Here is a 17450-nt window from a genome sequence, read left to right as displayed (position 1 = left end):
AAATTATAAAACAATGACCTTGATTTTATATGTTTGTCTGTGATTTAGGTTTTGGTCACCTCACCAGGCAGTTGATGAAGCTGGCAAACGGACGAGTGGTCCTCGCCTTGGAAGGTGGACATAATCTTAACGCAATCTGTGATGCGTCAGAAGCCTGTGTGAACGCCCTTCTAGGAAATGAGGTAAAATATGATGAGTCAGTGTGCTGATGTCAGGCTTTGGTCCTGGGCCATATTGCACAGCAGTGGGTTTCGTTTGGCTCTTAACAATACACTTATAATAATAATTACATTTATATTGCTCCTTCATAAACGGAAAAATCTTGAAGTGATATATAAAGCGACAGAAGACAAACGCAGAATCATTTATGAGATAAGCTATATACAGTATATCTGTCTATATCTATATCTATTATTGCATTCAAACTCTCAATACACAAACGTGTTTGTGGATTGAAAAGTCCATCTTTGATCTCGGGTTAGGGTTGAATGTATGAGAAGTCTCAAGCTATGTACAATATATCTATATCTATATCTCTATTATTGCATTCAAACTCTCAATACACAAACGTGTTTATGGATTGAAAAGTCAGTCTTTGATCTCGGGTTAGGGTTGAATGTATGAGGAGTCTCAAGCCATGTACAATATATCTATATCTCTATTAATGCATTCAAACTCTCAATACACAAACGTGTTTATGGATTGAAAAGTCCGTCTTTGATCTCGGGTTAGGGTTGAATGTATGAGGAGTCTCAAGGCACTCGTTTGATTTGAAGGTTTTTCATGATTTATTACTAACGGCTCTTTTGTTGACACTTCCAGATGCCAAACGCCTAACCTTCCAGCGTTTGGTTTAAAAAACCTGCTTCTAATAGTTATTGTTCCATATTTATAGTGTAAATGGAATGGAAGGGTTAATGATTCTGTCAAGACTTCATTAACTAAATGTCGGGAAATTAATACCATAAATGACTTGGCATTGGTTATGCCAACTTTAATCTCTTCAAACTTTTAATTGATTTACATAATAATAAGTATTGAAGCAGATCTCAGTTTACCTGCCTTACACCCACCAAACAGCTATATCTATCTATCTATCTATCTATCTATCTATCTATCTATCTATCTAGTCCATTGGCTTGATTTGAACTAATGTCTCGAAGTGAAAGCCTGTGTCTTCAGCATGGTCCTTTCCATTGTGTGGCATCGATATATTGTATTTTTATCCAATTATTATTATACAATGTAACAGGGCAGGGAGGGAGTTAAAATCTTCCCTGCAAAACACACATGAAAACGTGTGTTTAAAAAATATATTAATTTTTCTGGCAGTTGATCGTAATTGTAAATATGGACCAGCTGCCTGTATTTTGGTAATTCTGTGGGGTATAAAAACCCCACAGATCTCTTAGTCGGGACTGCTGAGTAGAAGGAAGCAGGAAGGTGTGTGCCCTGCTGGTTTTTGTATCGGGCAAACAGCTTAGCTGTCCCGGGCTAGACAGGGTGTTTCAGTGTTTAGTCAGTGCTCCTGAAAGGAGCTAGGTGTTTGTTTTCTGTTTGTTTATTTTGTATTATTATTAAAAATGCCTGAAAGAGCGCTAAACCTCATGCCTGCGTGTTGGGTCGACGTTTTTAAAGGGGCAAACGAACGGTGTGTGAGTGAAATCGTTCACAACAATTAAACCAAAGCAGCAGAGCATGTGGCAGTGATAACCACCTGCTTAACCATGCATATACCAGTGATACGTATGTTCCACTCAACAAAAACACACTGCCTAGTACATCTCATCGTATCAGTCAAAGTATGCAAACAGATGGACATGGCTGCCTCCCTGGAGTATCAGCTGACCAAAGAAAAAGAATAAACAGATGGTGAAATTGCAAAAAATAAGACGCAAAAATGAACAGCTAACTATTGTAATTAAAAACAAAACAAGCTACCTCACATATTATAACTGTTTATTGTATTATTTTAAAATCGACTGCATTCAGGTGTATCTGTACTCTTCTAAGTCATTTTACAGCCATCTGTTGCTTTATTTGTTATGCATAGATACATAAAAACTCCTGTACAATCGTGTTTTGAGCATTTATTGACAGATGGACCTGCGCTGACTGAGTTCTTACAAGGCCAACTGTTACAATACACATGACTGACAGACTGAGCTCTATAGCACTTTTGAAACATGAATCCACAGTACAGTAAATCATGAGGGGCCACCAAGCAGAAGCTGTAGATTTAGTGACACATTTGGGAGACTATTAATTGTGGAAAATGAAAAAAAAATATTGTTGTGGAAATGTAAATAGTGTTGTGGAAATGTAAAAGTACACATAGAGGATAATTTACCTCCTTGACCTGCTGATGCTTTGAGTATCAGATTCTCTCTCTCTCTCTCTCTCTCTCTCTCTCTCTCTCTCTCTCTCTCTCTCTCTCTCTCTCTCTCTCTCTCTCTCCAAATCCAGTTTTAATTTTGAACTTTTTATACACCCCAAATAAACCTTATTGTTCTTGTTAGTGGAGTGAAGTGTTTCTGTCTTTTTACGTTGGATTGGTTTTGAAAGAATGAGCTTGATAAATGAACTAGGAGGAATCAAAGTGAAATAGTTTAATAATCTAAATGGCACAATCATCATTTTTTTCAATGAAGCCCAAAGAAATATTTGTAAATCAGGCTTTTCAAGATGGGGGTGTGATTGCTCAGATGCCTGTTCGGGTTTGCTATAAGATACAACAAAACTGCCTGTATAAACAATCTCTTAATTCAACAGTTATGATTACAGATGTGTTCCCCATCAAAGCACTGTTTTATTGCATGATTAATAGGCTAATTATCACTAATTATCTAGTACTTCAGCTTTACAAATAATAGTAGGTGGTAAAGCTTTGGTCTAAAACTTGGCAAGATTTTTTTTGGCTGCCATACACTACACATTCGACTGAACTCAAATTAGGAAGGTCAGCTAGGGCCTTTGTTGGAGTACTCTGCAGTTTGTCAGATGTATTTATAAATGTGTTGAGGATTAGAATTCATAAACATTTGCAGTTTTCTTTTCAAATACTATTTCATTTCCTTTGTTTTTCTTGGCCACTATCCGTCAATAAAGCAATAACCCAGTTCCTAAGATGTATTATAAGTAGTTAGACATTGTTGTTTCTGAAGTCAGACACTTGTAGTTCTATAGAAGGGTTAAGAAATGTAACTGAAGATTGTGTCTATAGAAATACAGCTTCTCCATAAGACTACAGAAAACATGTTAGTGGTTTATGTATTTACTTTTTTTTCATTTATTATACGTTCTTTTCATTTTTGTAATATGTGGCACATGGACATTGTTTTTCTTGAAGTCAAACCAAGTTTTTACTTTTTCGCTATCTTTTTTTCTTGGAGAACACTTCTTAAATTAAATTCCCTGTCAGCTCTGAAAAACACTGATGGCTGGCATTGCACAGCGGGCTGACACTGTTTTCGAGCTGGTGTGTTGTTGATTAGTTCACTGCAACTGCTATCCATATGTATACCGGCGTTATACAGACAGGAAAAAAATATATTTTGTCTAATTCTATATTAAGGCATGTATTAAATAGGGTGCAAAGCCACTAATTAGTAGGGACCTCTATGATAGCAACCCTCCTGAGGTGCTAAAAGATTAAAAGATTAACTGAAAATAAAACACAAGGACCCCCTAAGAAGGTACAACACATACACTATTTGTTTCAAATAAATGTCACTTTGTGGCCACATGACACATCTCTAACTAGATGGTTTTCAAGTTAATTAAACTTTTAATTAACCCCCCCCCCCCCCACCTCATATCAGAGAGTGGGATTAAAGACATGCGGTTAGGTTTTTACAGGTTTATTTTGACTAGTTTTTGCTTATCCATTCCAGTTGGTTTCACATTCAATAAATACGTACTTAAGTTTGCCATGTTTACCAAGGATATAAATCATGTACCACCTGTTTTTTTTATTTAAAATGACAGTGCAGTTACCTCCTAAAAATACAGTTTTGAAGTATGTGGAGAAAGTACAATACAATGAACATTGTGGGTCTGATTCATTAATTGTGCTACAGTTGTCTAAAGAAATTAGCAATGTTCTAACACGCTTTTTGTCAATGTTCATCTCAGTTATTAATTTCCTTAATTCCTGTATTACGCACCATGCTATAAAGTGTTTCATAATTGTATGTAGAGAACTTAGAGAAAGGCTTAGTAGGTTTAAAAATCCTCATTTCATGGTTACAAAATGTTTTGTTTCAGCTGGAAGCTCTTCCAGAGAACGTTCTACATGCAAAACCAAATGCAAATGCAGTGACCTCCATCGAAAAGACCATCACAATTCAAAGTGAGTTGTAAAAAATACTCTTTTTTTTAAGTAATTATAAATACTATGATAAGGATGCTTGTGCAATACTGAAATAGGTATATATAATCATGTAAAAAAAGAAAATAATGGGCCTATTCATAAAATATGCAGGTAATTTCCGGCCATTAAAAACATTTACTGGGCAATATTTAACACAAGATTTATAAAACTATGCCTGGTTATTTTACTGGCCAGTAATGGTTTTAGATGTGATTTACCGTCACAGATTGTTACCGAGAGATTGTATCTAACCAATTGTCAGAGGTATACAAATGAGCCGTGTCCCCTACTTAAGATGTCAGTGGCATACACCGCCTGCTTACACCGTCCCGTTATAGCTACAGGACATGTCTGGAGAAAGGTTGTCCGAAATATGAAGACGTCAGGTTTAAAAAAGTACAAATAATGTACAAATAAATTGCACACACACACACACACACACACACATTTAGAGTGCTCGCTTTATTTTAAATGTATAAATCATCATGCTGGCATAACATTAGTGTATTCTCTGTACACATTACATTAGCCTATGTAAAAATATAAATCTGCACATTAGGCATATACAGCTATGGCCAAATGTTTTGCATCACCCTATAGAATTAACACATTTTGCTTCATAAAATCGAATGAAACCTGCTGAATAATGTCACGTTAACATATTGAATTACATACCGCTTTGTCATTTTCCATATACTTAATAAAAACCTGGCAAACATTTTAAAACATTGACATTACGAAATCTAACATGAAATCCTGTACTACTGTTATGGCTTCCGGTAGACTTTTGCAATGTCATTTTGTAATTTCTTTGGTTATATGATGCGCAAATGATTTTAGCTCAAAAAACAAAAATGCCAATCTGAACGGGGTATGATGTACTGAGTTTGGCCCTTAAAGTTATTTTTAATATATATTTTTTCACAATTCGGCAAATTTATGTGACTTTAACTGATGAGCAACAGATTGGGTTATCTAAAATTGTAAATTTTTTGTCTTGTTCGTACTGATTTGTGCAGTAGCCAATCACAGCACTTCCAAATCGATGTGCCCTTAATTAGAGCCTTGTATGGCTAGAGATCTAATTTTAAAAGGTGTCAATATAACTTTTTAAATTCTTATCATAAGAGATGTGTATTTTAAGTGCAATAGGCTTTAAAGGTATGGGGCTATACTAAGATCACAGCGATAACTATGGAGCACCATTTGTGCCAAAACTACCCAGCCATTAATTTGTCAATTTGTTTGTCAATTCGTGAATTGGTCCAATTGTCCAGCAATTCGTCCATAAATTTGTCAATTCATACAGTAATTCATAAACGTATTTGTTAATTCATCTAATAATTCATTCTTAATTTGTCAATTCATTAATACAAAAGGCTGTACGGACTTTAGTGTGAAGCGTTTGCTCGGCGCTTGACCTGCAAATTTCCAAACAACCAGATGAACTTCCCTGCAAACTTCCCAACAAACAGACAAACTTCCAACTGTCAATCTCGCACTGCGCCAAAAACACTGCAACCTTTCTAGCCAATGGGAGCACACGCTAATATTTTAACCAATGAAAATCCAGCCTCACTCAAAACTGCTTCAGCCAATAATATTGCCGTTTATTAGAAAGGGCATTTCAAAAGATATTCTATTTAACAAGATACTCGACTATGCTGATTTGCAATGGAGACTTGCGTCTCACTGTGCGCAAAGCATTGTGGTATATACAGAGAGCTTGGGAAAAAAATTCTATGGAGAGTCAATGGAGGCAAAAGAAAGGTTGCTGGTTTTTGCCATGTTAAAAAAATGCATCAAACTTTTGAAGTAGATTTCACATTTGCCCAAGGCCTTTTGAAGAAAACGGCAACATTAGCAAATTATGACAATACGTAATTATTATGAAAAATGCTATTTTCCTGCTCTGTCCTGTTCGGTGGCACATGCGCAGAAACATCGCTCTAAAGAAGCGTATTCATTAAATCATTTAACAGTCCGGTAACACCGGTTACTTTAGAAATACATAACATTACAACATAAAATATTATCAAGACACAGCAATGTAGTACAGTAAACAAACTACCGGTAGCTGCTTGGACAAAGTAGGTCAAAAAAAAGTAATGTTCATCCGTATATTTGTTATAAAATGATTTCACAAATAATTAACATACACAAAAATAGTAATAAAATATATCTGCTATGATATAGCTTTTACATTTCCAGTTACCCGCTTCCGAAAGCTGTCAATAGATGACATGTACGATCAGCAGTAACTGTATTTACTGCACATGCGCCGCGGAACAGGACAGTAATCAGAAAAAATCATTTTTCATAATAATTATGTATTGTCATCATTTGCTAATGTTGCTGTTTTCTTCAAAAGACCTTGGGCAAATGTGAAATCTATTTTAACATGGCGAAAACCAGCATAAACCAGCAACATTACGCCTCCATTGACTCTCCATAGAAATTTTTTTGCCGAGCTCTCTGTATATACCACAATGCTTTGCACGCAGTGAGACGGAAAATCAGCAGAGTCGAGTATCTTGTTAAATAGAATATCTTTTGAAATGCCCTTTCTAATAAACGGCAATATTATTGGCTGAAGCAGTTTTGAGTGAGGCTGGATTCTCATTGGTTAAAATATTAGTGTGTGCTCCCATTGGCTAGAAAGGTTGCAGTGTTTTCGGCACAGCGCGAGATTGACATTTGGAAGTTTGTCTGTTAGCCTTTCGTATTAATGAATAGACACGTTAATTAATTAATTATTAGATGAATTAACAAATAAGTTTATGAATCACTGTATGAGTTGACAAATTAATGGACGAATTGCTGGACAAACGAATTGGCAAATTAATTGACAAATTAATGGCTGGATAGTTTGGGCACAAATGGCGCTCCATAGATAACTCTGAGCAGTATTTTTGTTTGTTTGTTTTTGCCAATCACTCACAGCCCATTTTTCTTGACTGTTTTACCACTGCATGTCTTGGGTGGTATCAACAAAGATGATTTCTATTGTTAATTTATTTTACTTATTATACTGAAAAATAACTGCATTTTACAAATGCAATGTGCTCCGAGTGTATTGAACTGAACATTGTTTAAACAAACTAAAGAGCTGCCAAAAATATTACTATTTTGTATTTATTGTTAATTTTAAATAATGGTAATTACCGTTTATCAGTTTGTGACATGCTATTTTTATTCCAATGAGGAGACTCCCTAAGCCTATTTCTTGCAAACTGTCGTAGCAGCGTAGTTCTGCCTGGTCTGAGGCATGTGTTAATTATGATGTCGTTAAGGGTCAATTAATGGGCAATACAGATTTATGAATCAGACGAATACTATGTTAATAAGAAAATTGGTCTCTAAGGGCACATTATTCTGTCGTCACGATCAGTGATGGTTTTTGATGGTAAATGGCGTTTATGCAGCACCCGATTTAAATTCTGTCATGTTAAACACTATTAGTGGCACGATAAAGGAGACGATACGTTTTATTAATATGGGCCAATACATTGTACATTTTATTTAGTTTAGTATAGCTTAGTTATATAGATAACATTACATTTTGTGGCATGTTTAGCTTTAATCGCTTTAATGAAACACTGGCTACACTAATATACATTTACTTCCCATCTTGCCCATCTTTTTTTAATTGTGTCATGGCTGAGTGTGTGCATTCTCTTAATAAAGATAGAAAACATCTAGTTTTTCACAGGGTGATATTCTGTTGTTTGCTGTGTTTTATATACATTGTGATCAAAATTAATTGGGTGTGTGCTGGTCAAAGATAGCATGATGTCATGTCTAGAGTTCCCTAAAACCTTTCTGGCTTTATTCTTTGGCATGGATTTTGAAACACAATAACCAGCAGTTAAATACTCCCAATAATTTTTTTTTTTTGAGAAGGCACCAAAGCTGGTAAGACAGCATTCAAAGCAGTGCAATGCTAAACCATGTTGTATGATACATAGTGTTCATATTTTAAAATCACTGAGCAATAATCTGTACATATCAGTAATTAATCCAAATGTTAACATAAATCGATAATATTATTACCATTTTAGGCAAGTATTGGAGATCAGTTCACAAGTACACTTCAACCGTGAACTGCTCTCTTGCTGCTGCCCAGCAACATGAGAAAGAGGAAACTGATACAGTTACAGCAATGGCTTCACTGACCGTGGATGCAGACCGACTGAATACAGTGGAGGAAATCAGGTAATTGAGGGGGTGAAGGAGGGAATGCTCTATAAAGACCCAGCGTTCAACACTACCCCCCCCCCCCCCTTAAATGACCGTAGTGGATCTATAAACCAACAATCTTTATTTGTCTTTATGTGTATATATACATATATACAGGGGTGTGCAATTCCTATCGCCCGATGCCCGGGACAAAACATTTTGTGTGAGGGACAACAAGTTTTGCTGTTATACTTTGCCCATTGGACAAGCAGTTTTTCTTTATTTATTTTTCCTGTGTTCGTTCTGTTGTTAGAAAGACACTCCAGGTATATTTCTAGAGAGCCAGGCAAGTTTCTGAAAATGGAATTCCAGAAGTCTAGCACCAAAGCACAACCATTTTAAAAAGTGTTTACGTCCCACCTCTATCACTTCTGATTGGCTAGCTGTGGAAGAAGCCGATCTTCTATTGGTTTCAAAGAAACCCAAAAATGGCTGAGAGCCTGTGGCAAGGCAGACTGATATTTTAAACTTAAGGTATTATTTACATTTTTTTGTAAATTAGCAAATAGTGATACTGCTTACTTAATACGTGAACCAGACAAATGCAGCATCTAGTAAAGTTACAAAAAAATACATAGTAGCTATTAGCAGATTAGAGAAAATCGTGTAATTTATAACACTTCGTGGTCAAGCGTGTACGTGTTGAGATGTTTAAAAAAAAAAAGTTTACTATTTAGAAGCATTTCAAGACAAACTTTCCCTGGCAAAAAATTACAATGATTTTTTTTTTTTTCTTTCGATGTTAGTGTTGTTTGCTATTTACCATATTTACATACATATATTTTTTTTAGATTTAAATGCTGTATTAAAAAGACAGAAGCGGTATTAGTTATTTATTGGATATGTGCAATCCATCGATTTGTGAAACTATTCAAAATGAAGATTGACAAATATGTTTATGATAGAAATGAAATGCTTATATGAGATTATCTGTAAAATATTGTATCATTATTTTAAAAAAATACAGACTGTAAATCTCATGGCAATGTGTTTATGTATTAATTCATTTATGTATTTATTTTTCAGTGAGAGTAGTGCAGGGAAAGAATGTTGCCCCCCCCCCCCCCCCCCCCCAAAAAAAAGTCAACAGGGTGATTCTGAAACCACTGCAGCAGTGTTCCGTTACCCATCATGGGACAAGATGTTAGAGGAGGAAAAAGCTGTAAAATGCTGTACACTGTTTAATATATATATATATATATATATATATATATATATATAAACAAAAGAAAAAAAATGTTTTTGCAGAATTGGATTGAGCCTACTGTAAATATTGCGTGCATTTTGGTAGAAAAACAGTAAAAAATGCAGAGAAACTTGGCAGGTTATACGCAAGTCTAATCTGGGGTTCAGCAATTACACAACTGAAAGAACATCAAGAAAAAATCTGAATTCCACAAAGCAGCAGTAATAGTTGGCAACGATTTCATATCTGTGATGCAACAAACTAAAATACCAGTACAGGAGTTGCATTCAGCTTATAGAGAAAGAGAGGAAAAAAACATAAAGAAGCTATTTTTATATTTGTAAACAAGGATTGCTTATTATAGATGTACTCTTAGGGGTAGATGTACTAACGTGTTGCCGGTGTCTCAATAGTCGCAAACCAGTTGTAAACGAGTCAGAGTCGAGGGTGAAATGTACTAAACAAGCGCAACGCTGTTAGTGACTTTTTAGGGAATGCTTTGCAGGAGCAGTTTTTCGTGGCGGTTCAACCTTAGATGAATATGTCATTATGGGCGTTCCTGCATAAATTCGCAAAAGGGGGCGGAGAGAGTGCAAATGAGAGTTCACAAATATTATAATAAGATGCACTAAAGCTGCAGACAGTTGTTGCTGGCATTTCCCAGTCTGCTTTTTCTCGTGTGTTGCCAGTTGTGCTCAATGCATTTTTGAGACGAACACCCAAGTACCTAATCTTCACTAAAGTCAAGACTTGAAAACAAATTTCTATGACATTTCTGGTGTTCCCAGCATGTTGGGAGCAATAGACTGCACACATGTGCCACTAACCCCTCCAGCTTATTCTGAGCATCTGTATAGGGCCATGATCCATTGTGTGTTAATTGTCTAGGCTACTAAGTTGGCCAAGTTAAAAATAATAATATTTAAAATAAAAAAACGTAAAATCATTTAGTTTCAATTTAAAAGAATCTTTTATTCACATTGTACACCAATGTGTACAATGCAGCAGCATGATTTATTTTGTTTTACCAGTAGGATAAAGCAGGGGTTCCCAAACTTTTTTTACCCGAGGCCCACCTGTTCAGCTGCATTAGGCACTGCAGCCAACTATTAGCACTCCTTGAGAAAATGTCAAATTAAAAACATTTTATATGTTTAAACCTGTAACATTATAAATAAACCTAATCTAAACGGTCCTCTACTCATTTGAATAAATATTGTGAAAGATGGAAATCACACAGAATATGCACTGAGTGAAAATAAAAACATTGAAACACTTTAATTTTAGTAAATAAAATAAATTGCAAAAACTAAACAGACGTTTTTATCAAACCTTTAAATTAGGCACCTTTGTATAATTGACCATTTTAGAAATGCAGTTATTTTTCTTGGTCATCAAACAAGAAAGAAGTGCATGTCTCTTATTATTCCCATTCATAAATACCTGAACAAGAATCACTTTGAGTAAAACCAGTACAGCGTGCACAGAAACATAACTTAATTTCTGAACACTGTGTAACTAAAACGTTTACTGCTCACGCTGAACTGTCATGCACAAAAAAGACGAATGCGTACAATAGAGAAGGAAACGAGAGCCTTGCACGAGTTACTTTTTTCGCCACTACTGTGTAAAACCAAATACAACTTGCAAAATCACATTCAGGTGACTTGCAACAACCCCCCCCCCCCCCCCCCCCCCAATAATAATAATAATAATAAAAAAATCGGAGCGCAGTATATCCAAACATTTTAATAAATCAATTACCGGTATGTAACAAGATTTATGAGTTTGATTAACAACTTGATTTAGTTAATATTGAAATATACATCAAAGTACTCCAATATTTTAAATGTTAATAGGTAATTAGTCACAAAAACGTATTCATTATAGGCATCACATGAATTTTTAAATGAATGTTATCAAGTACAAAAGTTAGTATGAAAACTGTAGCTGCCTTTTTTGTTCTTACTTTGCAAAATGTTTGGCAGCGGATTCGACATATTGTAATTTTATAAAATACTGAACACGCTGTTTACATCTGCCAGCAGAGCGATCACATGACCTTAACACTGCCCTAGTGTCAGAGCTCTCGCTTTACATCCCGCCTACAGGTAGCCAATCTGTTAGCTCTGATTTGTGAATTTCTGCTTGATTGGCAGTCCGCCAATACTCACTTGTTACAGTTTGTTTTTCTACAGTTACAGTTGCCGACGGCGCCTGCTTTTCACTATTAATAGAAAAAAATACACAGAATGCCATTGCTCCCACGGCCCATCCTGGTCTGTGTCGCGGCCATCTTTGGCCCGCGGACCACAGTTTGGGAACCCCTGGGCTAAAGTAAAAAAAATAAATAAAGAAAGTGCGCTGGGTATTCATTTGATTTTACTACTGTAGCCTACTGTATAGGCCTGCTGTACAGATTTATATTTTTACATAATGTAATGTGTAGCCTACCCAAAACACATTAGTGTTATTTCAGCGCAATTATTTATATTTAAAATACATCGAGAACTGTAAACTCGTGTGTGCGATTTTATTGTATTGTTTTTAAACCCGACACCTCGGATCGGACAAACGGTTAGCGAGGGGCTACTGTATGAAAAACTTTAGGGGTGAAGGTTGGGGCCCCACTATAGAATCTGATGGTATTAAACAGAGTTTCATTTTTTTATATATATATAACAGCATTAAAATAGGTAAAATGAAGACGGAACAGAGTGCACTGTACAGATGACGTATACATTTAACAAAAACAATGTTATTATGAGTCTTGCACCCTTGAATGTATAGACGTTATCCTTCGGGCACCCTCTGCTGCAGTAAACCACAACTCAACTCCCGCTATTTATTTGAACAATGTCGCACAACTCCCGCAATGTATGCTAGAGATCTCGCTAAGAAGATTTTTCATTAACATATTTTCTCTTAGTACATACGACAAAATGTATACCATTTTTTTTTTGTTCAGGTGCCTTTCATCATCTCATCACTCAGTTATCACCAACAGTTGAGTTAAATGAAAAAAAAAAAAAAAAAACTTATTGTAAAACGGTTTGGCAATGGGAAATTTGTTTAAAGGAAATAATTTGGCAAAAGTCCCTTTAAGGTTACAGCACTAAAATGATCCATCCAAGATAAGTGTAGGAGATTTTAAGTGATTATTCTCCAGCAAAGCATAAATTATTTCTCTTGTATTGACTTTTAACATCCAAATATCAGCATAAAATGGCAACTTGTATAATCTATAAACTGTCCAACAATACATTTTACAGTGAGTGCATTTAGTTTGCAAGAATATATGATACAAAGTATTGAAATGTTCTGACATAATATCACATGGCAATGCATACATTTGTAATTATTACCATGTGTTGTGCATGTACAGTACAGATTGTTTTTATTTTCATATTTAAACAGTATTGTAACAATGGCTGTGTTTACAAAAAAAATGACTGGTACGCTTGCATTTCCTGTGCTAAAGTTATATTTATTAAAACAAAAAAAAAAACCCATAAAAAATAAAGTAAATGAACCAACAGTTCAACATTTTGCAAGAAATGAACATAACATTAATTACCTAAAATGTATAGATTTAGAAGAAATAAAATGAGATAATATACAACACAGAATAAAGGAAAATGAATGTACAAGTAGACTCAATACCAGGATGCCTGAAGGTTGACATAGAAAGGAATAGTAGATTGTTACATCATTAACTATGTAGTAAATTACATCCCAAACACATTAATAGACTATAATAGAAACACATGAGTGTAATTAGCATGACCTCAAAAGCTTGTAAATACCTCTGCGGTTTTTCAAACACACTTTCCCTTGCCAAAGGTATGTTAAACATATCGAAGCATTGGGAAGTTGGCTCTTTCAATCAAAAAAAAATAAAATAAAAATATATATATATATATATATATATATATATATATATATATATATATATATAATTAGAAAGAAGAGGAGAGAGATAAGAATTGAGCACCTAACAACTGCTTTGTAACATGGTTATTTTATCACTTTATCTAACCTTTCTTTCTTTCTTGAATGCACAACATTTCTCATATTATAAAATCCCACATCATACTGGATGTCGTCATTAAAGTTTACCATGGTAAAAGCATAGCAAAGAGCAATAAGGAATAGTGAAAGCATGATAAAACATAGGTGATCTTTGTAAAGAATAGTGAGGTATTGCAAAGTCTGTTAATAAACATAGAAAACCAGGGTAAACTATTGTAAATGCATACTATAACCATGGTAAAAGAATAGTAAAATTGAAAATAATGTGTAAAAATACTGTAGTAAAACTTTTCTAAGGGTAAGATCGCTTGTGTGTTATCAATTCTGTGTTTTTTTTTTTTAATAATGAATTCTGCTGCAGATGTACCTAGGGGCAGAACTACAAAAAAAAAATAAAAAAAAAATAGTGTAAACAAATAGTGTGCAAATATCTTTACCAGTCATCATTCTAACCAATAAAATGGTTGGACTGTAATTGAGAGTAAATTCACTTTTTTAGTTTTCAAATGCATTATTACATTTTCATATCCATGCAATATAAAAATAGATTTAAAATGCATACTGGTACCAACAATAGCCATATGTGTTAGAGATTAGGGATTGGATAAGGTGGTGCATGATTGCTATAAACATAATTTTTACTTAAATATACAGCTATTCAAACATGTTATAATGTAAACAGGAACATTTGAAACCATTGCTTTGGACCTAAACTGTTTTTCCTCTTGACATGTTGTTTATACTTCCTGTGAAAGAGCCTCTATTTATGGCTAACTGGATAACACAAATAAACATCGCACAGAAGTGAAAAATCAACTTTGATTATGCATGAAACTCTACAATGCCATTGTGTACGCTTGTGCTGTGTTCTGATTGCCTGTTTATTTTTACAGAATCGCTGTCGAGCCAATGGAAGAAGAGCCAGCATTGTGAAGTGCCAAGTCCAAGCTGTTTCCTGTATGTGACATCATTGTGTATCCCCTGAAGGCACCCTCAGACATGTCTTGTCTGCTGCTTGGGTGGCGCACATGAGATGCAATGTAAACATGGGGTGCAGGGCTCCTTTCACTTGTTCCTCGGTCACATATTAAAGGACTTAGGATTTCGTAATTTAAAGATGACATGGCCTGTACATTGAGTCTGTTTGAATTAAGAAAATGCCCTTTCACATGGAACAACACCAACACTTTAGGACTAGTGCTTTATACACTACAATTTATACAACTGTAAGTCGCCCTGGGTAACGATGACTGCTAAGAAATAAATAATAATAATAATAATAGTAGTAATTTCAAATGAGCCGATTTCTCCTGGCATACAGTGCCTACTGTAAACAGGGTGGTGGTTTTGTTCCAGTTGGCTTTTGATAAAGGAGTTGTAGATTGTTACAGTCAGTGGCCTATATAAGTAAACTTGTGTGGGTGAAGTTATAATCTGTGTACATTATAAAATGTATTGAAACTGTAAAGGTTAGTAGTTTACTAAACTTGGATGTGCCAGCATTGCTTCCAGTTCAGGTAATATGTTAACCACCTTAACCACATACAGTTTATAAATACTATTACAGCCCATTTGGGTTATTCCACTGGACCTTAACAATTAGACAACAGCACTGTCTGTTGCAAATAAATTACTATTTTTTATAAATGCTTATGAATGTTGGATTTAAAAAGAGGAAAGCATTTTGTTTTTATTTATTATCCAAGCTTTTTATATAATATTCAGAATCCACGTTTTTTTAAAAGGATTTTTGGTTGCTGTTTTTCTCAAAAGATATAACCAGGACACTGGAAAAGTAGTAAAACAAAAATAAGAATTGAAAAGAAGGCTTTAGTCAATATATATTTTATTTTATTAAATAAAAGTTGATATGTAGCATAAGCACATTGCCTTAAGGAAGAAAAGAATGTTGATGATAAAGGTCTTCGGAACAATGAAACTAATAAGAATATGATTAAAAAATGATCATATATCCAATGTCTGTGTGCAATCAGAACATTAGAAACTATATTTAGTGGCACTTTAATCGCACTGTAAAATTATTTGTATTTTATTTTGTATAACTAAAAGGTTTTCGAGTATAACTTAAATCCATGAGCGAGCAGCACTGTGGCTCGTTTAAAGAAATTCGAAGGAAACCTTAATTAGAACAAGCTTTACCCAAAGGTTATGATGATATGAATGATCAAACAATGTGGTTTGAGTTAAAGGGAACTTAAACCTGCAACTCAAAGATGAAAAGATTTCATTCAAATGGAATTATATATTTCTCTTTTGTCATCTAGTCAGGCTATATTTTTTCAGCATCTGGGCATACAATGAGGTCGGTCTTTTGATGTTTATAAAGAAGTTGTGTTTTAGATAATATATAACAGGGTGATGTGTGAGTGCAGATACTGGAGATTATGTACACAGAGGTAAATCATTGTGTTCGTTGATTTTATTCAAAAGGATGCATGAATAATTATAAAGAAGGTAGAACTCTATTTAACAGTGCTTTATTCATAGTGAGCGCCACGATGGACTGTGAAAGACATCAATAAATTGATTTTCTCACAGCATTGGAAACAAAATCATATGGTGCAGTACTTTGCCACTGAATTGAATGAATGAATAAGATTTGCCGTTACTGTAGTTTCATTAAAATGTTGTATTTCTAATTCTCTGTGTACAGAAGAAAAAAAAAATCTTTATTTTGGTTTGCACGTTCAATACTAAATGGCCTTAAAATTAACACACACACACACACACGGAAACTGAAAAAACAAGGTGAAAGTCTGTCCTTCAATAAAAGTTACTCTTTGAAGATATGAATACAAATTAAATAATACTGTTCTATAAACCACATTTTCACATTGAGAGAAAATTAGTTGGTCATAATCTTTGATCTGCATTAAGGTATCCCAGCTTCAATTTATAAACTTTATAATTAAATCCACAAGGCTGATTGTGGAGCAAAAAGGTAGGGAATAATAATAGTGTTTTGCCACACAAGGAAGCCGATAGATGAAGCATTGGGAGCTGAAATATGCTTACCCACCTCACTCCCCCAGAATCAACCTTGGAGAGTCTTGTGAGAAGTCATTTTTGCTGGAATACTTGACAAGCATGATGATGATCTAAGCAGAAAGAATGATAGAAAATCATACAGAACACACATAATAAGATAATAAGGATGATATAAAGTATCACTTAATTTTACTTTCGTGGATTTTTTTTTTTTTTTTTTTTACTGAAAGTGGTTACAGATATTCAAACTTAGGAATCCCACATGGTTCTTTCTAACCACATTGCTACAGTGATCCGAAACAGCATCAAATGTAATTGTCACTTATACAGGAATAAATATTGACTCTTATACAGGATGTTACTGCCACTCAGTGATTATGTGGATTGTTAAAATACCAGGTCACATGTAAGACTGTGTTGCAAAACATGAATATAGTATATAAAAGCTGTATAAGATCTATTTAGAAAATATCCATACAATACTCATCGCTGTTATCTGTATTGGAGAGTAGAGTGAGGCTAACATAGAGAGTGGCAGTGTTTAAATCAAACACAATTTGTGAAGTGCAAGTGATGCTCCTACTAAACAGACCAACACAGCGAATGCAGCCA

General features: G+C 34.6%; 1 protein-coding gene across 5 annotated transcripts in view; it reads left to right on the top strand.

Annotated features, from left to right (window-relative positions):
* The window catches only part of LOC117394690 (histone deacetylase 9-like), a 213959-nt gene extending 197596 nt beyond the window's left edge, over positions 1 to 16363 (top strand). For all 5 annotated transcript variants that reach the window (XM_059011775.1, XM_059011754.1, XM_033993142.3 and 2 more), the window contains 4 exons: positions 49 to 182; positions 4267 to 4351; positions 8434 to 8587; positions 14723 to 16363. In XM_059011775.1, coding sequence (XP_058867758.1) covers positions 49 to 182; positions 4267 to 4351; positions 8434 to 8587; positions 14723 to 14762 — 413 coding nt within the window. In that variant the 3' untranslated portion in view covers positions 14763 to 16363. The remainder of the gene's footprint in view (positions 1 to 48; positions 183 to 4266; positions 4352 to 8433; positions 8588 to 14722) is intronic.
* Positions 16364 to 17450: the final 1087 nt, after the last annotated feature.

The sequence above is a fragment of the Acipenser ruthenus genome, chromosome 3 (genome assembly GCF_902713425.1).
Source record: "Acipenser ruthenus chromosome 3, fAciRut3.2 maternal haplotype, whole genome shotgun sequence".
NCBI classification, from domain to species: Eukaryota; Metazoa; Chordata; class Actinopteri; order Acipenseriformes; family Acipenseridae; genus Acipenser; species Acipenser ruthenus.
The sequence above is the reverse complement of the archived record's forward strand: the minus strand, read 5'-3'. Positions and strand labels throughout refer to the sequence as shown.